The 22,828-nt window shown below is 43.3% G+C and overlaps 1 protein-coding gene across 7 annotated transcripts in view; it reads right to left on the bottom strand.

Moving 5' to 3' along the window:
- RBMS3 (RNA binding motif single stranded interacting protein 3) overlaps positions 1-22,828 on the bottom strand; it is a 545,406-nt gene that overhangs the window by 356,828 nt on the left and 165,750 nt on the right. For all 7 annotated transcript variants that reach the window (XM_083188643.1, XM_083188638.1, XM_083188637.1 and 4 more), the window contains exon 3: positions 16,921-16,979. In XM_083188643.1, the coding sequence (XP_083044769.1) occupies positions 16,921-16,979 (59 nt within the window). The remainder of the gene's footprint in view (positions 1-16,920; positions 16,980-22,828) is intronic.

The raw sequence follows: 22,828 nt of genomic DNA, 5'->3' as shown, positions 1-22,828 counted from the left end.
AAATTAAAATAAAGAAGGCCAAGCTGCTAAATCAGGAAGCTTAGTATGAGCAGCAGCTCCCCAAGTAGTCATGTATGACCAAGGAGTCCCATTAACTGGGATTTACCGAGGAGTAGAGCTAGATAGAGCAAGGTATCAGGATTGACCTATGAGAAGAGCTGGAGACAGAACCATATCCAGAGAACACCGGGATGGACCGATGAAAGTCACCAAGTGCTATGAATTTGAGCAGGATTGTGACACACTAACAAGATGCAGTCATTTGGTCTACAGCATGATGGTTGACAGTCATTAGGTGGACACCATTAGGTCAACATGGGAAAAGGTCGACATGGTTCTAGTAACATGTAACATTTTGCAGAGAGAGTTAGATTTGGGTGGGGTTTTTACTTTAAAGTGATATCTATATTGCAGTGTAAAAATAAAGCAGTCAGTATTTTCCCTGAACAGAAAGGAAATAACTCACCAAAATGTAACTCTCTCTGCACATGTTATCTGCCCCCCCCCCCCCCCATCCACCACCATCGCAGTGCACATTGGAAAGAGAATTTATTTTTGCAAGTGAACCAGAATCAGGCCCATAGGCCCCACTGCAAACCAAGGTTGTAAGGAGTGGTGTGAGGGACAGCCTGGGGGGCGGTATAAGCTGTACTGCCCCCTCCTCCTATTCTACTGGGGGAGATGCTGTTTCTTCTCACCTGATGCCTGAGTCAAACAGATGGATTCTCCTGACTACCCCCTGGGGCATTATGTTATGGCGTCCATCCAAGGTGCAGAGGAAGCACAGGGATCCATCCGGATACTGACCCTCGGGATCTAACTGGCAGTATTCTGACTGCATCCCTTTTTATGTAATATTTACTATACTTATTAGTCCAATCATTGACCATGGGTAATTGCTTCACCCAGGGCTATCCAATTTGCCCCTATAAACCGGAGAGTGCCACAGCTTATCAGGGATTTAAATGTGCCTGCCTCAGACAGGCAAAACCAAATCCCTGAAAAGATCACTGAACCATTTTTTTTTTTTACAGATGACCAAACTGGATGGCCCCAAAAGAATGACAGAAAGATATCGGGAAACATTGGGAAAAATTTCAGTTTTCCGCTCCCAATGTTTCTTTGCAGGTAATTTGATATCCTCTAAGTGCTTTATGGTTCTGTACTGCAACACTACTGTCCGTGTCTCCTGCTCAGCCGCTTGCGTTTGAGTTGCAAATGTAAATCTGACCGCTCTGCAAACAAAACAGGTTATATTATTCAACAAGGTTCGCAGATGCACTTCGACATGGATGAATGACCCAGACCTGAAGATTGAACAGTAAATATGATAGTTGCAGCATATTTTGTTTGACAAATATAATGATCCTCCGGCTGCTCAGTTTGCTTTATGATACACAATGGAAGATCGGGATGGAATATAGATGGCAATATGTATTCATTCAACTGCAAGTAAACCTGCATGCACATAATTAAACAGTCAGTGGGGACGAATGTAGATGATAGTAATTCACATTCAGTGAAATGTGCCTATATGTTTGGCATTTTAACTCCCTTCTATTCCCTTTCCGGGACGCATAGATTACTCATTCTGTCAGCGCCCAAAGATATAAAAGTAACTTAGGAACTGCCGCCAGTTCAAGCAGCTACACCATTACACTATACATCTAGAATAACATGCAATGTATTTTTACATCGCACATTTCATTATATAGAAATATGTATATATAATGCAGAGATACTACAGGAAAACAAAAGGTCAGATATTCACATTATATCATTCTTCTGTAGTACTGAGAGGTAATCTAAGATTATTTTCTATAACCTTAACACATGGAGATATCAAATAATGAAATAGCGGGGTCATGTTATACAAGCATATACATAATAAAGTTATTAAGAGACTCTGGAAACATCAGCGGGGGATATTTGTGTATTTAGCTCCATTTCATAACTAACCAGTGCCATTACAATGGATTAGATGTTGATTTCAAGCACTTGCACTTAGGATGAACTACAGAAAAAAAAAAGGAAAGACAGCGATTTGAAACGAAGTTCTGTAAACATACAAACTTCAAATGGCCAAAGACAGATGCTTAATTGTAGTGTAAAAAAAAATTTGACTGTTTTCCAACTTGGCATAAAAGGTAATTTCCAAAGTTGCTATATTGCAAACGCATACTGCAGAATGGGGATGTGCACCGGACACTTTTCATGTTTTGGTTTTGGTTTTGAATGTGGATCTCCCTTTGTGTTTTGGATCTGGATTGGTTTTGCCAAAACCACCCTTTCGAGATCTGTATTTTTTTTTTAAGAAAAAAAAAAACATAAAAAAGCTAAAATCACAGTATACAGATCTTTGCAGGGGCTGGTGATACTATCGGCAGCCCCACCAGCCGCCAGCCGTCGCCAGGGGGCATGCGTACACGAGATGCTTGCACGCTCCCCGCCGCCATCTGCTGCCGTCCACCTCCGTCCACCACCTCTCCTGCTGCTATCTACGGTCCCCATTGCCACCCCGACACCCCCCTGAAGTGGAGACGGGCAGGGTCCCACTGCCCAGCTGCTGAGAGACTGGGACGTGCGCGCCTGTGAGACTCATGCACGTCCCAGCCTGATGGAGTCCCTCTCTGCTGGCTCTCACCAGCGGGGACGGTCTGGCGAGAACCGGGCAAGGAAGAGAAGGGCTCCATCTGTAATTAACCGCAATAACATTCATTTTCACTCATTTGCAATCTATTCTGAACACCTCACACGTCATAATATTGTTTTTAGGCCAAAAGGTTGCAACAAGGTAGCTGGATGACTAAGCTAAGTGACACAAGTGGGCGGCACAAACACGTGGCACATTTAGCAGACAGTGACAGCACCCAACTAAAGAGCAAACAGGGTGCACCCAGTTATTTGGCAGACAGGGAGCACCCAATTATTTTGCTGGCAGGGAGCACCCAATTATTTGACAGACAGGGACCACCTAACTATTTGGCAGACAGGCAGCACCCAATTATTTGGCAAACAGGGAGCACCTATTTGGCAGACAGACAGCACCCAATTATTTGGCAGGCAGGGAGCACTCAATTACATACCTCCCAACATGACCCTCTCCAGGAGGGACAGAATGCTCTGTTTCTGCACTTCCCTTTTAATTTATGGATTACCATCACCTGTGCTGAAACACCTTTCTTATCAATTACCCTGTTTAAAACAGGTGATGGCAATCATAAATTAAGATGGAAGTCCAGAAACAGAGCATTCTGTCCCTCCTGGAGAGGGTCATGTTGGGAGGTATGCAATTACTTGGCAGGCAGGGAGCAGCTAATTATTTGGCAGGCAGGGAGCACCCAATTATTTGGCAGGCAGTGGGAGCACCAATTATTTGGCAGACAGTAAAAGCACCCAATTATTTGGCAGACAGTGGGAGCACCGATTATTTGGCAAATAGTGAAAGCACCCAATTATTTGGCAGACAGTGGGAGCACCAATTATTTGGCAGACAGTGGGAGCACCAATTATTTGGCAGACAGGCAGCACCTACTTACTTGGCCGACAGAGAGCACCCAATTATTTGGTATACAGTGACAGCACCTAATTAAAGACCAAACAGTGTCAGCGCCCAATTATAAAGCAGACAGTAGATCCAGATTTTATTCCAATTGGGTATCAGTGTACATATGAATACTACTGAAAGTGTAAATATGGCATTAGCTCTGCTTCCCAAACATCAGCTGTAGCGGGGTAAAAACTTAAAGCACTGTGAGTTCCCAAAAACCTAGCGGCACAACCATGGGTTAATACCGTTCTAGTGGCATGAGATATTGATGTTAGTTTCAACTAGAGATGAGCGGGTTCGGATCCTAGAGATCCGAACCCCCACGAACTTACCTGATCCGAGGCCGGATCCAGGGAGTTCGATGGTCGCCGCCATTTTTCTGTGTTCAAAACGAGGCCAAACGTCATCTTCCCGCTGTCGGATTCTCGTGAGACCTGGGGATATATAGTTCCCGGCGGTCGGCGCCATTTTCAAACAGGCTGGTGATTTCAGACAGCACGGATGTGTCCGTGCTGTCTGGTGAGCGGAGTGGGGGGGGGGAAGACATGCTGGGGGGGGGGGGGTGACATGCTGGGGGGGAGGATTTATGCATAGGGGGCTGCTGCTAGTGCTACAGAGGGGGCTACATTATTTTAATTATTTTAAAAATGTAAATGACTGCTGCCAGTGCACAGTATAAGTCCAGGGTGCCCGCATGTGTGCTGCATCAGTCAAGGGTGCCCGCATGTGTGCTGCATCAGTCCAAGGTGCCCACATTTGTACTGTATCCATCCAGGGGTGCCCACATGTGTGCTGTATTTGTCCAGGGGTGCCCACATTTGTACTGTATCCATCCAGGGGTGCCCACATGTGTGCTGTATTTGTCCAGGGGTGCCCACATTTGTGCTGTATCAGTCCAGGGGTGCCCGCATGTGTACTGTATCCATCCAGGGGTGCCCACATGTGTGCTGTATTTGTCCAGGGGTGCCCACATGTGTGCTGTATCAGTCCAGAGGTGCCCGCATGTGTGCCGTATAATTATATGGATGCCCCCTTGTGTCCTGTATCAGTCCAGGGGTGCCTGCATGTGTGCCATATAATTCCATGGGTGCCCCCATGTGTCCTGTATCAGTCCTGGGGTGCCTGCATGTGTGCCGTATAATTCCAGGGGTGCCCCATGTGTCCCATATCAGACCAGGGGAGCTGCCCTTTTTTTTTATGAAAATAAAAATAAGGTGTTTTTTTTTTTTTACTGCAAGGGCTGTTAAATGCGCTGTAGTCCAGGGGTGAGCCAAGACTGCTGTATAATTCATGGGGTGTTGCTAAGTAAGGTGTTCTGCTCTTTTTTATAATTAAAAGAATACAAATTTTTATTTTTACTGCAGGAATTTGTCTGCCGTATAATTCCATGCCTGCCGCCATGTGTGCCGTATCTGTCCAGGGGTGCCGCCATCTGTGCCGTATAATTCCATGTGTGCTGTATCAGGTCAGGGGTTCCACCATCTGTGCCGTATAATTCCTGGGGTAAGCCAAGTCTGCCAATTCATGGGGTGCTGTCAAGTGTGCCATATCAGTCCAGGGGTGATGCTAAATGTGCCGTATCAGTCCAGGGGTGATGCTACCTGTGCCATATCAGTCCAGGGGTAATTCTAGGTGTGCAGTATCAGCCTAGAGGGGATGCTAAGTGTGCTATATCAGTCTAGTGTTTGTGCCGCACACTTGTGTGGCTTATCATAGTTATCCAGCTACCTCGGTGCAACCTTTTGTTATTGAGGTTAATATAGCGTAGGAGCAAAAAATTAAAACCAAAATTCTGCGATTTTACCAGTTTTTATGCTTTTTTAACAAAAAACCCAAAAAACCCAAAACCCAAAAAATCCAAACACAAAACACTTAGGAGGTGTTTTGCCAAAACCCATTAGAACCCAAAACCTCAAGGTAATCAGAACCCAAAACCCGAAAAGTGGCCGGTGCACATCCCTAGTTTTCAACGGGTGGAGATTGTGAAAATAGCAGCATATTTATCAATATACTGTATATAGTGATAAAGGTGATTTTCTTTTGCCACATGTCACACTGAATATTGTTTTTGACTGCAGTTTCTGCATAGATTTTATTCCTGTGAGATTTGCTGCTGGTGAGTGCCATGTGTGCATTGAATATAATTTATTTGTGTTATAACTGTTTATTTCAGTTCTTTCATGATTACAACAATTTGCAGTTTACAGTTATAAAACAAACTTTAGGATAAACTATAAATCATTGTTTGTCAGAACCTATATTGCTATATCTTATATAGTTTTTCAACATGTTATTTTTTTATTGAAAAGCAAATGTTACAGTACTGCGTTTGACTTTGAAGTTTGAGGTAAAACACATCTGCCATTACCCTGAAACATTTGAAATGGCTTGAAGATGTTCTAACCGTCTCAAATATAGCTGAACCCGCTAACTTTACAACTTTCTGAGTCTTTTAACCCCTTCCTGACAGAGCCTGTTTTTGCCTTCCTGACAGAGCCCTTTTTTTCAATTCTGACATGTCTCACTTAAGTGGGGATAACTTTTTTTTGCTTTTACTTATCCCAGTGATTTTGAGATTGTTTTTTCGTGACACATTGTACTTCAAGTTAGTGGTAAATTTTCGTCGATACAGTCTGTGTTTTTTTGTGAAAAATACCAAAATATCGTGAAAAAATGGAAAATTTAGCGATTTGCAAAATGTTAAATTTTCTGCTTGTGAGACAAATAATCTTACCACTCAAAATAGTGAATAACTAACATAGACCATATGTCTACTTTATGTTGACATCATTATTTCAACTTCCTTTTAATTTTTTGGGACACTAGGAGGCTTACAATATGAATAGCAAATTCTCAAATTTTCAAGAAAATTTCAAACACTGATTTTTTTAGGGACCAGTTCAGTTCTGATGTGACTTTGAGGGACTTGTATGTGAGACACCCCCATAAATGATGCCATTTCAAAAACTGCACCCCTCACAGTATTCAAAACAGCATTTTGGAAGTTTGTTAACCCTTTAGGTGTTTCACAGGAATTAAAACAAAGTGTAGGTGAAATTTCAAAATTTCTTTTTTTTTGCAGATTTGCAATTTTAATACATTTTTCTAAGGAACACAGTACATTTTACTAGAGAAATGTGACTAAAAATTGATTCCCCCAATTCTTTTGTTTTCATAAATATCCTATATGTGGCCCTAGTGTGCACGGTGACCAAACCACAGGCTTCATAATAGAAGGAGCACCTACTTGATTTTGGAGCCTCCTTTTTATGAGATTATTTTTTAGGCACCATGTAGGTTTCTAGGCACCATAACATGCTAAAAGTTAGGAACCCCCCCACAAGTGACCCCATTTTGCAAACTACACCCCTCAGGGAATTCAGCTAGGGGTATAGTGTACATTTCAAACCCGCAGGGGTTTCACCAATTGTGGTACAACTGGGCAGTGAAAATGAAAAATTATTTTTTTTACACAAAAATGCAGTTCTGGCTCCAAATTTGTCATTTTCAGAAGGTATGAAGGAGACAAAGCACCCCAAAATCTGTGCCCCAATTTCTCCCGAGTACAGCAATGCCTCACATGTGACCAAAAAATACCAGTTGGGTGCATGGCAGGACTCAAAAGGGAAGGAGTGATTTTTGGATTTTGCAGCTCAGATTCTGGTGGAATTTTGGTGGGTGCTATGTCGCATTAGCAAGACCCCCCAAGCACCAATACAGTGGAACCCCCCCACAAGTCACCCCATTTTGCAAACTACACCCCTCAGGGAATTCATCTAGGGGTATAGTGTACATTTCAAACCCCCAGGGGTTTCACCAATTTTGATACAAGTGGGCAGTGAAAATGAAAAATTACATTTTTTTACACAAAAATGCAGTTCTGGCTCAAAATTTTTCATTTTCAGAAGGTATGAAGGAGAAAAAGCACCCCAAAATCTGTGCCCCAATTTCTCCCGAGTACGGCAATGCCTCACATGTGACCAAAAAATACCAGTTGGGTGCATGGCAGGACTCAGAAGGGAAGGAGTGATTTTTGGATTTTGCAGCACAGATTCTGGTGGAATGAATGGTGGGTGCTATGTTGCACCAATACAGTGGAACCCCCCCACAAGTCACCCCATTTTGCAAAGTACACCCCTCAGGGAATTCATCTAGGGGTATAGTGTACATTTCAAACCCCCAGGGGTTTCACCAATTTTGATACAAGTGGGCAGTGAAAATGAAAAATTACATTTTTTTACACAAAAATGCAGTTCTGGCTCACAATTTTTCATTTTCAGAAGGTATGAAGGAGAAAAAGCACCCCAAAATATGTGCCCCAATTTCTTCCGAGTACGGCAATGCCTCACATGTGACCAAAAAATACCAGTTGGGTGCATGGCAGGACTCAGAACGGAAGGAGTGATTTTTGGATTTTGCGGCTCAGATTCTGGTGGAATTTTGGTGGGTGCTATGTCGCATTAGCAAGACCCCCCAAGCACCAATACAGTGGAACCCCCCCACAAGTCACCCCATTTTGAAAACTACACCCCTCAGGGAATTCATCTAGGGGTATAGTGTACATTTAAAACCCCCAGGGGTTTCACCAATTTTGATACAAGTGGGCAGTGAAAAAGAAAAATTACATTTTTTACACAAAAATGCAGTTCTGGCTCAAAATTTTTCATTTTCAGAAGGTATGAAGGAGAAAAAGCACCCCAAAATCTGTGCCCCAATTTCTCCCGAGTACGGCAATGCCTCACATGTGACCAAAAAATACCAGTTGGGTGCATGGCAGGACTCAGAAGGGAAGGAGTGATTTTTGGATTTTGCAGCTCAGATTCTGGTGGAATTTTGGTGGGTGCTATGTCGCATTAGCAAGACCCCCCAAGCACCAATACAGTGGAACCCCCCCACAAGTCACCCCATTTTGCAAAGTACACCCCTCAGGGAATTCATCTAGGGGTATAGTGTACATTTCAAACCCCCAGGGGTTTCACCAATTTTGATACAAGTGGGCAGTGAAAATGAAAAATTACATTTTTTTACACAAAAATGCAGTTCTGGCTCACAATTTTTCATTTTCAGAAGGTATGAAGGAGAAAAAGCACCCCAAAATATGTGCCCCAATTTCTTCCGAGTACGGCAATGCCTCACATGTGACCAAAAAATACCAGTTGGGTGCATGGCAGGACTCAGAACGGAAGGAGTGATTTTTGGATTTTGTGGCTCAGATTCTGGTGGAATTTTGGTGGGTGCTATGTCGCATTAGCAAGACCCCCCAAGCACCAATACAGTGGAACCCCCCCACAAGTCACCCCATTTTGCAAACTACACCCCTCAGGGAATTCATCTAGGGGTATAGTGTACATTTCAAACCCCCAGGGGTTTCACCAATTTTGATACAAGTGGGCAGTGAACATGAAAAATTACATTTTTTACACAAAAATGCAGTTCTGGCTCAAAATTTTTCATTTTCAGAAGGTATGAAGGAGAAAAAGCACCCCAAAATCTGTGCCCCAATTTCTCCCGAGTACGGCAATGCCTCACATGTGACCAAAAAATACCAGTTGGGTGCATGGCAGGACTCAGAAGGGAAGGAGTGATTTTTGGATTTTGCAGCACAGATTCTGGTGGAATGAATGGTGGGTGCTATGTTGCACCAATACAGTGGAACCCCCCCACAAGTCACCCCATTTTGCAAACTACACCCCTCAGGGAATTCATCTAGGGGTATAGTGTACATTTCAAACCCCCAGGGGTTTCACCAATTTTGATACAAGTGGGCAGTGAAAATGAAAAATTACATTTTTTTACACAAAAATGCAGTTCTGGCTCAAAATATTTCATTTTCACAAGGAATGAAGGAGACAAAGCACCCCAAAATCTGTGCCCCAATTTCTCCCGAGTACGGCAATGCCTCATGTGTGACCAAAAAGTGGCAGGACTCAGAAGGGAAGGAGTGATATTTGGAGTTTGCAGCACAAATTCTGGTGGAATTTTGGTGGGTGCTATGTCGCATTAGCAAGACCCCCCAAGCACCAATACAGTGGAACCCCCCCACAAGTCACCCCATTTTGAAAACTACACCCCTCAGGGAATTCATCTAGGGGTATAGTGTACATTTAAAACCCCCAGGGGTTTCACCAATTTTGATACAAGTGGGCAGTGAAAAAGAAAAATTACATTTTTTACACAAAAATGCAGTTCTGGCTCAAAATTTTTCATTTTCAGAAGGTATGAAGGAGAAAAAGCACCCCAAAATCTGTGCCCCAATTTCTCCCGAGTACGGCAATGCCTCACATGTGACCAAAAAATACCAGTTGGGTGCATGGCAGGACTCAGAAGGGAAGGAGTGATTTTTGGATTTTGCGGCTCAGATTCTGGTGGAATGAATGGTGGGTGCTATGTGGCATTAGCAAGACCCCCGAAGCACGGTGAAATTATGAACCTAATATTCCATAGATGTGTGGTATAATTTAAAACACTCCTTTATACATAGGCCGGGTTTGTCGGGGCAAGTGTCACACTGGAAAATAGTTTGCTTTCTTATTCCCTTTTTATAGCAAACTTTGCACCTTTTTTGTGTCCTGCCCTTTTTTCCAGTGGAGGGGATTTCATCAGGAAAATGCTGCCCTGGTACAATACGGGGGCCAGTACTAGAAGTACTGGGGCCCTCTGCCTGCTGGTTCCCAAATATTAGGCCCTTTATGACTTCCTCTTGAAAGTGCATAAATGTCCCCCTCTGGCCGGTAGAACGGAATAGCACGTAAGCGTTATACAGTGCCATCTGGATGATATACACGGCCACCTTCTTGTACCAGATTTTTGTTTTCCGCAGGGCACTGTACGGCTTCAGTACCTGATCTGAAAGATCCACTCCGCCCATGTACCTATTGTAATCCAGGATACAATTAGGTTTTGAGGTGTGGGTACTGGTACCTCGTACAGGGACGGAGGTGGTACTGTCTCCGTGAATTGTTGTCAGTATAAGGACATCCCTCTTGTCCTTATATTTGACCAACAACATATTTTCGGTGCATATTCCCCTGCTTTCACCCCTTCTCATTACTTGGGCAATGTGCGTTTTTGGGAGGCCTCTTTGGTTCTTGCGCACAGTACCGCAAGCTGCTGTACCTCTTGAACCAAGGGCCTTAAACAGGGGGATGCTGGTGTAAAAGTTATCCACATAGAGGTGATAACCTTTATCCAGGAAGGGGTGCACTAAATCCCAGACAATTTTCCCACTAACACCTACGAGGGAGGGGGGGCATTCTGGCGGTTGAATTCTTGAATCCTTCCCTTCATAAACCCTAAACCTGTGGGTGTACCCTGAGGTGCTTTCACACAGTTTATACATTTTTATGCCATACCTTGCCCTCTTACTGGGAAGGTACTGGCGGAATTTAACCCTTCCTTTAAAATGTATAAGGGACTCGTCGATACAAATAAATTTTTCAGGGATGTACACCTCTTCAAATTTGGCACTGAAATGATCAATGACCGGCCTGACTTTGAATAGCCGGTCAAAGGTGGGATCATCTCTGGGTGGGCACTGTGCATTATCGGTGTAATGTATGAATTTAAGAATTGTCTCAAATCGAGTCCGGGGCATGGCCATACGGTAAAATGGAGTACTGTACAGAACATCTGTACTCCAATATTGCCTAATTTCTGGCTTTTTTACTATGCCCATATGAAACACCAGACCCCAAAACGTCATCATCTCTACTGCATCTACAGGGGTCCACCTAGCAAATGATGACGTGGGGTTTTGAGCAATAAACTGCTGGGCATATAAATTAGTTTGGTCCACCATTAAATTTATAAAATCATCAGAGAAAAATAATTTGAAAAAGTCAATTTCTCTGAGACCTGTGGAATCAAATTGGATTCCTGGCATGGCCAAAAACTCAGGAACCTGGGGCTCAAAATTGTCTGGTGGTGGGGTCCATACTAGATCAATTATTGGGGGGGGAATCTCAGCTGATCTACGGGGGCGTCTTTGAGGGGGTCCCTCATCAGCAGAGGAGGAAGAGGAGCTTAAGGCAAATCCTTCAAATTCCCCGCTTGCATCACTGGCTGTGTCAGAGTCAGAAGCAAGCATGGCATATGCCTCCTCCACTGAATACATTCTCCTGGATGATTGGGAGGACATTTGGGAGGACATTTGGGAGGACATTTGGGATGCCATTTTTATTTTTGTGTTACCGGTAGTGAAATGTTTCAACACGTGTATAGTGTAGGGGGGGGCACAAACTTTATTTCAATCCGGGGGGTATGTAGTGTGTAGTGTGTATGTGGTGCAGAAAAAAAAAAAAAATACTTTATACCAATAAAAAAAAAAAAAAATGAAGGGGTTAAAAAAAAAAAAAAGGAAGGGGTTAAAAAAAAAAAGGTCCTGCGCCAAAAATTGAGCACAGATGTTGGTCAGTAACGTCTGTCACTGAACAGCGCTCAAAGGCAACAGGAATTTGATCAAAAAAAAAAAAAAAAATAGATCAACCCTGTGCCGAAAGAGATGATCAGTGATGTACGTCACTGATCAGCGCACAGCGGCCACAGGACACCCACAAAATCACAGTGTGTGTAAAAAAAAAAATTAAAAAAATACCCCACAGCACACACACAAAAAAAAAAGGTGATCAGTGATGCGACACTGATTACCAGTGAGGTGCAGCAGGTGCACAACCTTTGGTGCAACTGACAGGTATATATATAAAAAAAAAAACCTCTGTACCCCCAAAAAAGTTGCTGATCACCTCAGATATAGTGATCAGCACAAAAGGCGGGGACAGCAGACACAAAATTTAGCACTCTCTATCACTATCTCTCTCTATCTCTCTATCTCTCACTATCTAACACTATCTAACACTCTATGACACTGCAGCAGCAGCACTCACAGGTATATCTATATATAAAAAAAAACCTGCGCCCCCAAAAAGTTACTGATCAGTTAATTTATACTGATCAGCACAAAAGGAGGGGGCAGCAGTCAGTTATATAAAAAATATATAGCACAATCTGTCACTATCTCTCTCTATCTCTCTCTATCTCTCTCTCTCTATCTCTCTCTATCTCTCTATAACTATCACACTGCAGCAGCACAAAATATAGCACTCTGTCAGTAGGCCTCTCTCTCTATCTCTCTCTCTCTATCTCTCTCTCTCTATCTATAACTATATCACACTGCAGCAGCACAAAATATAGCACTCTCTGACACTATCTCTCTCTCTATCTCTCTCTATCTCTCTCTATCTCTCTCTATCTCTCTCTCTCTATCTCTCTCTATCTCTCTCTATCTCTCTCTATCTATCTCTATCTATCTCTCTATCTATCTAGCTAATACTAATACAGTGCAGCAGCACAATATCACAGTATGGCACAATTATTGCACAGGATCCAGGAAGCAATCAGCAGCGATCAGGTAAGTATTGCAGCAAGTATTTCTGGTCAGTATGGCGGCAGGGGGGTACGGTGACCGCACTGCACGCTTTCCAGACCGGAATGGCGTCTGCAGTGCAGTCACCGTTTGTTTAAATCTCCCTCCTTGGCTGTGATTGGTCCGTCGGTCCGACGGACCAATCACGGCCTTTGGGGGCGGGCGGGGTGAGGTGGGGTGACACCAGTGTCACCCTTACACCCCGCGGTGATTGGTGCTGTACTTTACAGCACCAATCACCTCTGATCCCGTGTCACCGGCGAACGTTATTCGCCGGTGACACAGGAAAACGCTGTGAATGGCTGTTCACACTGAACAGCCAATCACAGCGATCGCCGACGGGGGGGCGGCATCGCAGCCCCCCCGGGGCATGCACGGACATGTCTGCTGTCAGGGACAGCAGACATGTTGAAACTGTCACCGCGTCTATAGACGCGGTGACAGTTTAAATCCATGACGTACATTTACGCCATGTGTCGGGAAGTGCTTCCCGACCATGACGTAAATGTACGTCAAATGTCGGGAAGGGGTTAAAGGTTGATTTTTTTTTTTCTCACTTCAGAGTCAAATTGATGAATCAGTTCACGAACAACTTTCAAGCATCTCTACTCAGTGGCTGCTGTGGGAAAATACCGAGCTGGAGGAAAGAGTTGTAAGAGACAAGTGTCAGAGCTGCACAGGATGCTGTATAGGTAAAAAAAAAGCAGTATAAGATTGGATAAGAGCTGTATAAGATTGGATAAGAGCTGTATAAGATTGAAGTGCTGCAGAGAGACGTAAGTTGGTGAGTTCTGCTCTCAAAGGCCAGCACAAAACGGATTCTCTGGAGATTAGAAAGTGAGTGCCCAAACTTATCTGAAGGAACCAGAATGGTAGCTGAGCATGTATTATCTCTTGTTTATTCCGAGACTGTCTCAGGCAGTATTCCTGCATTACAAAGACCAAATTGATTCTTGCAAAGACTGCTAATGCTGGCTGCACAGCAGAATGATTTGGCCTAAATTCCCCCAATTTTGATGCAATCTCGACCGATTGTATGCAAATTGGGCATGTTTTGGCATGTTTTAGATCTGATTCAGATCCGGTGTGGGTCCCCGCTGGTCATTGGGTCGTTTTGGAGATTCTACCTGCTGCAGTCTGGATTTGTAAAAGATCCATTCAACTGGATAAAGATTGTGATCGGATCGTATGCACATTGTGTACAGATCGTGTGCTCCAACAGATCATATGACCATCGTACAATCGTCTCACATTCAGTTCAGAATCATGATTGTTCTGGTGTGTACCTAGCAAATATGTGTCTGCTTACAGTTACTTCAAACACTGTGTTACATGGTTTATGCATCTTACCTTATACATGATTTACAATTCCGGGACTTCTATAGTAAGTAAATGGAGATTGAATCATAAACTGGTGCCATCATTCACTGAGAATTCAGCTTATACAGTGACAGATAAATCATGGATGTCACATTGCCAGGCCATTATTACTTGCTTCATATTTACAGGAGCTCAGTCAGATCAGACAGAACAGCCAATATCTCTTATTCTCTGGACACTGGACGTATTCATTCATTTACAGATGACAGCCACAGTTGCCTGTATATATCTACTGAGCCAGATTAAGGTTGGGTCGCAGGGACACATTCAGAGATGGACGACAATGCAAGGCCACATGCCAGCAGCATTGTATTTACGTCCGAGCTCTGGGAGGGACATGCAAGAGATGTCTCGGGAGAAGAGAAGCCTCCTGCATGTAACTGCATCCCAGCCTTATAATTGATGATCCAACATCATGACAATGTATAAACGTGAATCTGCGTGTGGCCCAGAGCCGCAGTAAGGGGAGGGCCCAAGGGGTACATTAGGTGCCCTCTGTGCCTGCTTGCCATCAAGCAGTTAGCAATGTGTATCAGCACTGGCCTGGGCCACCCATGCGGCACAATGCAGAGCTCTGAACTAGCAAAGCTCCCTGCATTAAGTACAGTACAAATGGAGTGTATGCATATGCAGCACCAGCAGCAGAAGCTCCGCTCACATGGCCTCCAGCACTGGCTGATCTCCTGTCCTCCTCTCTTGGTATGTGCTGTGTTTGTGTGTGTGTGTGTGTGTATACAGAGGCAGAACTCTGGGAGGCAATGGAGTCATCTGCCCAGTGGCGTAACTACTGTAAGGCAACCCCTGCAGCCGCTTGGGGGAGAAAGCAGCAGTGGGGTCTGTGTGGGTGCTGGCACCTGCTCGACGCACTGACATGCTGCTGCCTGCTGCTGCCCACTGACTGAGCACTGGAGGCGAGTCAGCTGCAGCACGGGTGGGGCCATGGCAGAGATGACAAATCCCCCCACTGATTCAATTGACTGTACACAGAGCCGGCTATTGGCTACTGTGTACAGGATGGGTGGCGGATAGGTGTGCTAGGGCGGCCTGGAATGCGTCGGAGCCAAAGGAAGCAGCAGTGTATGCTGGTCTCTCTTCCTCTCTCCCGCTTCAGCTTTTCCGTTATGCGTGTGACGTCATCACATGGGGAAACATGCTATAGAGGAGCCGGGGGGGGGGGGGGGCGCCGCCACAAACTTTTTGGCAGGGGGGAGCAAAATTTATAGTTACGCCACTGTATCTGCCGCCGGGCTCCTGCTCCCAAGGGGGCACCTCTCCTCCCCTGGAAGTTTAAAACAGTTATTTAAAAGCCAATGATATTACTTATGTGGCTGAGTTCTGAAATATTTATGTGTTATCTATCTATCTAAACAGAAATATATATATTTTATATAAGGTTATATAGGGTTGTATGTGTGTGTGTGTGTGTGTGTGTGTGTGTGTGTGTGTGTGTGTGTGGTGGGGGGGGGGGGCACACCAATATATATCTTGCCTCCGGGCAACTGGAACGAACTTACGCCACTGTGTGTAAATGCTCTGTTTCTAGTATGTATGTATGTATGTATGTATGTATGTATGTATGTATGTATGTGTGCTTATTTTATTTGTTTGTATGTAATCATGTATACACTATATATGTGGGTATGTATGTACAACTATGTATGAACTTATGTATGCTCTGTGTCTGTGTATATATGTATGTAAGTATATATGTATGTAGGCCTACTGTGTGTATGTATGTATGTATGTAAGTAAATATGTATGTAATGTGTGTGTGTTGGTATTTAATTCTTTGGGGGCCCACTTGTCTTAAGTAACTCAGGCACCCTGGAGCCTTAATCCGGCTCTGGTGTAGCCACAGACCTGCGTTCAGGTCTGATTTAGACTTACAGTGCCCTGGACACAGTGGGATACTGTGCATCTCAATCACAACTGCACCTCTGTGCATACAAACCTGCTGGGACGCATGCAATGTATAACTTTTTAGCCACTGAGATTCATCTACAGTTAAAAAACCTCTACCATTTGTCCAAATACTGACAGTGCATGTGAGTCAGAATGAGGCCCATATTGTGATGCAATTGGGGATTTTCATCATCCATATAATAAATTGATACAGATAACATTCAGAAAGCCTATCCCTGCTCAAATGTCCGTACCACCTACGCCGCCTGCTTTGTGCCACATTAGCCTAAGAAATAAAATCAAACTGACAGAAAATATATTTAGCCATTTAAATACAATGCAACATTTCATATGCTAATTACTATAACCACATGATTCTAAGCAATTAAGAGTTAGCACTTGTAGCAATAGAACGTCACAGTTACACATAATTATCCTGAAGCGCCAAAAAAAAAAAAAAAAAAAAGATGCTTTATATACATGAAATCACAGAGATTTCTAAGTAAACCACATTGGTTGCGTGCCAAGAAATACCACGCTAGCTCTATAGATATAACATGCTGTACAGTTTAGCATTTCTATAATCAGCACAAACTTAATCCGGAACAGATTGTAGCTCATTCAGGCACTAGGAACCAAGCAAATTCAAAGAAATCATTTTACATACCTTTGCATTGATTTGTGTTTTTGTCAAGGATTGCCTTAGTTGATACAATTTTTCCATACCTAAAAAGAAGAACAAAACCCGCATATTATACATTAGAATAAGACTTATCAGAATTTACGGTGTTGCACTCCAATGCAGCGTGGGTCACAAAAAAGTCATCAACTTACAAATACATAAATATAAATTGATAGTAAATACGTAAATATAAATTGATAGTAAATACGTAAATATAAATTGAAAGTGACTTCACTAAAGATTGTTCCAGCTCCTTTGAGGAGTGTTGAGTGTTTTAGGGTATGAGGTCCTATCTGTATATAAATATATACGGATGGTGTAATGGTTAGCATTACTGTCTCACAGTGCTGAGGTCATGGGTTCGATACCCATCATGGCCCTAACTGTGCAGAGTTTGTATATTCTCCCCGTGTTTGCGTGGGTTTCCTCCCACAATCCAAAAATGTACTGGTAGGCTAATTGGCTCCCAACAAAATTAACCCTACAATGTCAGTGTGTGTGTACATGTGCTAGGGAATATAGATTGTAAGCTCCACTGGGGCAGGGACTGTAAATGTGAATGTTCAACTATACTCTGTAAAGCGCGAATATATATGCGCTATAGAAGAAACTGTTAATAATAATAAATATATATACACCATATTATTTGCATAATATCCCCCTTCTATCTTTTGTAGTACAGTGGTGTTACATTGTATTCTCCTTATATGATTTAGAATAAAACATGGGCCCTTATTCTGGTTGGTGCGGCCGGAGCCGCATATGCGGCTCCGACCGTGCAGGCGAATCCCCGCCTTCCATACGGATCGCCACGGCCGTCCGTACGCGGATATGTGGCGATCCGCATGAAATTGGACGGGGATACGCCTCCTCCATGGTGGGAGCAGCCCCTGCATTCGATGGTCGCCGAACATCGAATGCAGGGCCGCACGCTCCACCAGCTCCCGCAACACAAGACCACACGGACACTTGTCCGTGTGAAATCATGTATGGGGGCGGGCAGCTGACATCCGGCGATGTCAGATGCCCGCCCCGTGCCCACGCGTCACGGCCTCATTACCATGCATACGCCCCGCGTTTGCATGGGAACGCCCATGAAACGCGGGGCGTATGCATAGGGTAATGAGGATAAGTAGCCCCTCACGCCCCTCTACGCCCCCTGTGCGGCGTATAGAGAATCCTTGCGGCGAAATCGCCTGCACATGCGCAGAGTGACCTCTGCACATGCGCAGTAGATAAACATCGGCGGCCCGTACGCAAGCGGGAATATCCGCACCAACCAGAATAAGGGCCATGGTGTTTGCAACTCATTATAGTTTTTATTTTTATTCGGGTTTTAAATTACCATTGGGGTAAATACGCCATCATGTCCAATTCTGGAGTGGATCACAGATGATGGGACCGATTCAGTATGATTGCACAGCATGTATATTCGAAGGCCAGCATTTAGTAAAGCCACCGCCCCGTTAGAGTGAAATGGCACTTCGAGAATGATGTGCTTACTGTACTGATGGATGTGTACGGCTACACATCCGCTCGCAGCCATACAAATATGTCCAAACCAATCAGAACAGGCTCACCATCTAATGATTTTTCACTGGCCACAAGTCATCGCAGACGCTGCGTAGCCAGAGACTTACTCGGCGGAACGATGAAAAAAACGTATTTCCGCCTTGGAGCTGATGTTACACATCCTCCCCTCAGGCACGCCTGGTGTTTTCCGAGCCATTCGCAGAGTTTTCATGGGCATGTTTTTCTTAGAACTTCCTCTAAACAGCCAATTTCCTCCCTTTGACACCTACTTCCTGTCAATCACCTTGCGCACAGCGTGCCAATAGAAATAGTTGAAGGCTTTCATCGCGGGATGGGCTTGTGCATGCATACTGTGAACCTTGCGCAAATTCGCAGCAGGTCTGACTCATGCCCAATGTAAAAGAAACTGTTTCGGGTAAGCATATGTGTAAGAATTTGCATATCCTGTCCTTCACATTCAGTGATATAACGGAAATGGGACTGTGTGGACTTTAGAAAGGGATTAAGACACCATTCCCTTTTTTCTGATTGGACAATTATGGGGTGTTAACCATCTCAACAGTATTACACTATTGTAAGTTTTTTTTTATATTTGTATGAAACATACTGGTTCACTCGCAAAAGGATGGTGCTCGTGAGCGGGTCGGCACAGGAACGTACGACCCGCTCACGAGCTGACGGCGCCGCCGACACGCCGTGAAAATGCCGCTGATGTGATCGCAATGCGATCACGACAACCACCCACTCGGTTCTGAGATCCTACATGCAGCAGGTAGGATCTCAGAAAAGACCGACTGACCCGTGGGGCCGCGCATTGGATCGGGATCGCATCAAAAGGACAGCGAAATGGCCCAAAACATGGCTAATTTACATACAATCGGTCGAGATTGTATCTAAATTGACTCGTTTTGGGCCATATCGTCCTGCTGTGTACCCCACATAATAGACAAAACCATGTGCACTGCAGGGAGGGCAGATGTAACATGAACAGAGAGAGTTAGATTTGGGCAAGGTTTGTACGCCAAACTGATCTCTATATTGCAGAGTAAAAATAAAGCAGCCAGTATTTACCCTGCACACAAACAAAATAACTCGCAAATCTAACTCTCTTTGCACATGTTCCATGCCATCTGCCCCCTCTGTAGTGCACATGGTTTTGTCCATTAGAGAGAATTTACTTTTACGAGTGAGCCAGAATCAGGCCCCAAGTGAGAATTTGGAACAACTCAGATTAGAATATTACCAGCTGGAACAACTCGAAGCCCAAGTGAAATCAGTCCAGTCTATCTATTTATAAAACCAAATATAAATTTTGCTTCATGATATCAAATGGTCTTCTATATTAAATACAATTATATTAAAACCCATAGCACAGAGGGTTTAAGTATAATTGTATTTGCTTGGTACCTCCAGACCAGTGGTTCTCAAACTCGGTCCTCGGGACCCCACACAGTTCACATTTTCCAGGTCACTTGGCAGGTGCATGCATTACTCACTGACACATTTAAAAATAGCCACAGGTGGAACTTACTATTTTACTTGATTCTGTGTTGAGAACTGCACTGTGTGGGGTCCTGAGGACCGAGTTTGAGAACCTGTGCTGTAGAAGGTCATTTTTTGTGTTGTCACAGATTCAATAGGCACTCTGCAGCTCTCTGTTATTTATAAAATATCACAAATGATTGTGTATTATAGGAATTGTTTTATAGCGTGCAAAATTGGCAGAGGCTACATTCTATATTAAATTGTTTTCATAAGTTCTTCATTGTCATTGCTGTTAACTGTTGAATTAATTGTACTTTACTTGACCAATTCTTTAACAACGTCCCAAAAATATCTACATTCACTTTTTTCTTGTTAAAAGCTTATGGCTGCTTTTGTAGCTGGCTGATTACAGCGCGATGTTGCTGGAAATATCTTGCATTTGGCCCAATTTGAGTGAAATGTCTGATTACCATCAAATCAAAATTCATCAGAACATTATCAGAAAGTTGGAAAATGCTGTTGATTCCATTCCTTCTATGGACAAAATGCAGGGTTGGCAAATGTGTAATCAGTTCGGGGCCATGGTACATGTCCAGTAAAACTATTGGGCAGATGTGCAAGCTTTGGAGAATGATTAGGTAGAAAAATATAAACTGTCAACCAATATGCTTCTAGCTGTCATTTTTCAAGCACAGCCTGCAACATGACAGTTAGGAGCTGAATGGCTAATACTTTATCTCTATCTCTGCCTATATGTGGGAAATACTGGAAAATTACCCTGAATTATGGATGTTAAAACTCCTAAATGTATTTAGAAATAAATATGATTATTTGCAAATCTGTTTACATAATTCACTGGATCAAATAATCTCCTTCATCCAGGTGATATGTCACACACAGTACTGCATCTTATTTTTATACTGGTATATTGCCTGTTAAGCACCCCCCCCACACACACACACACACACACACACATCGTTTTGACGTTCACAGCAAAAGTCAATATGCCATTCCGCTTGCACAAAGGGGGCAGAGTCTCAATAGAAAAAAATGAGGCCTATTTATAATGCCTATATTGTTATACAATATCTATGAAATGTACGTAGCATTGACTCTCACAATCCCACCCTAGACCTGACTGTAAGGGGCCCCCGGCAGGAGCTTAGGGAAGTTCTGTTCTTTGACCCATCTGTTGAAGGCAATAGATGCCAAGCAGGCAGTGGCTTTACTAGGATGGGGGCATGGAGCATCCCTTGTAGGGAAGGGTTATTGTTCAAGGGCAGCATGGATGGTGTAATGGGTAACATTACTGCCACACAGCAGGTCTTGTGTTTGATCCCATTATGGCTCTAACTGAGTAAATATTCTCACCAAGCTTGTGTGGATTTCCTCTGGGCACTCCAGTTTCCTCCCACAATCCAAAAATATAAACTGGTAGGTATACTGTAGTATAATCCTAGTATGTATATTTAACTATAGTGTATGTGCATGTATGTGGTAGACAACAAAGATTGTAAAGCTCCGCTAGAAAACTAATGTAAATGGCCAAATATTCTATGTAAAGTGCTGTGGAATATGTGTGTGCTATATAAATCATACCTGCCGACTTTTGAATTTGCCTCTCCAGGAGAAGCCTGGAGGGGACAGCCAAATCTCCTGCTTCGGGGGGGGGGGGGGGGGGGACAAGGCTGCCGACTCAAAGACCCACCCTAAATTTGCGGGTCTAAAATGATGCGAAATTTGGGACTAAAATTTGCGTCATTTTAGTCCCACCCCCTCCCACGGATCGGCAAATTTTGTCATTTCTTTCGGCGGCTACGGGGGCAGCGGGGCTTTGGGGGGCATGCAGGAGATTTGCCCCCCTTCCCAGTGGGCCGGGAGGGGACAATATAGGCAAGTATGATATAAATAATAGTTTTGACCAGGGTGGTTAATGCTTTTGTCTATGAAGGACTCCGAGCTAGCACAGGTTGCTAGTTGGTTAATATTTATAAAAACTGTAGTCTATTTTAAATGAATATAAAGGATATTCGCCCAGTTTACTACAGTGTATTTGCAGAGTTTATGTTGATCAAAAGTTAGAGACTTTCTCCCTAACTGAGATTTTACTTTGGCGGAATGTACTTGGTCTTAGTTGTTGGTTCATGTGAATGAATCTTGATATTATATGCCATGTTTTGATTTGGAAATATTGTATATTTTAAATAATATAACCTTCTAATATAACATTTATGTTTATGATATATTGAGACATTTTTATGGGCAGACATCCAAATAGTGTGTATGGTAATTAGCTTTCAGTGTACAGTCCCATTCAATGAACACATAAAACGTACATTTATGTATTTAAGTAATCTTAGGTGACACTGATGAAAACTAAAACTTAATATTAAATTACATTTTGTATTCCTTCAATTAATAGTTTTTTAAATGTACATTTATTTATGTGTGTAGCTATTTGTTGACATTTCTTTGCTATAAATCTTGGCACACTTTCAAGCAATCTGAGATTTTTCCAAGTTCTTTATTTTTTTTAGCAGAGCATGCTTACATTACCAAACGTTGTATTTACTTTCGATGTTATCTTTACGTTTCAGCTGGTACGCCAATGGGACAACCTAAAAATTGTAAACTATTTAAAATCTTGGAACTGAATTCACAATTGGTGGCATATTTATCACAATCCACAACTTTTAATGTTTTCACATTTTGCAGCTTGGTAGATCCGGCTGCACGGCAGATTCCACAGAAGTCTATGGGGCCTAAATTTGTGACCGGCAGACACAATATCAGAGATATCTGCTGAGATCTCTCCATAGAACATATGGGGATACTTAATATGTGTGGGTTCCTGCCGAAACGAAGTACATTCAGG

This window comes from Crinia signifera, chromosome 5, assembly GCF_055691185.1.
Source record: "Crinia signifera chromosome 5, ASM5569118v1, whole genome shotgun sequence".
In the NCBI taxonomy this organism is placed as follows: domain Eukaryota; kingdom Metazoa; phylum Chordata; class Amphibia; order Anura; family Myobatrachidae; genus Crinia; species Crinia signifera.
This window is presented reverse-complemented; position numbering and strand designations above follow the sequence as displayed.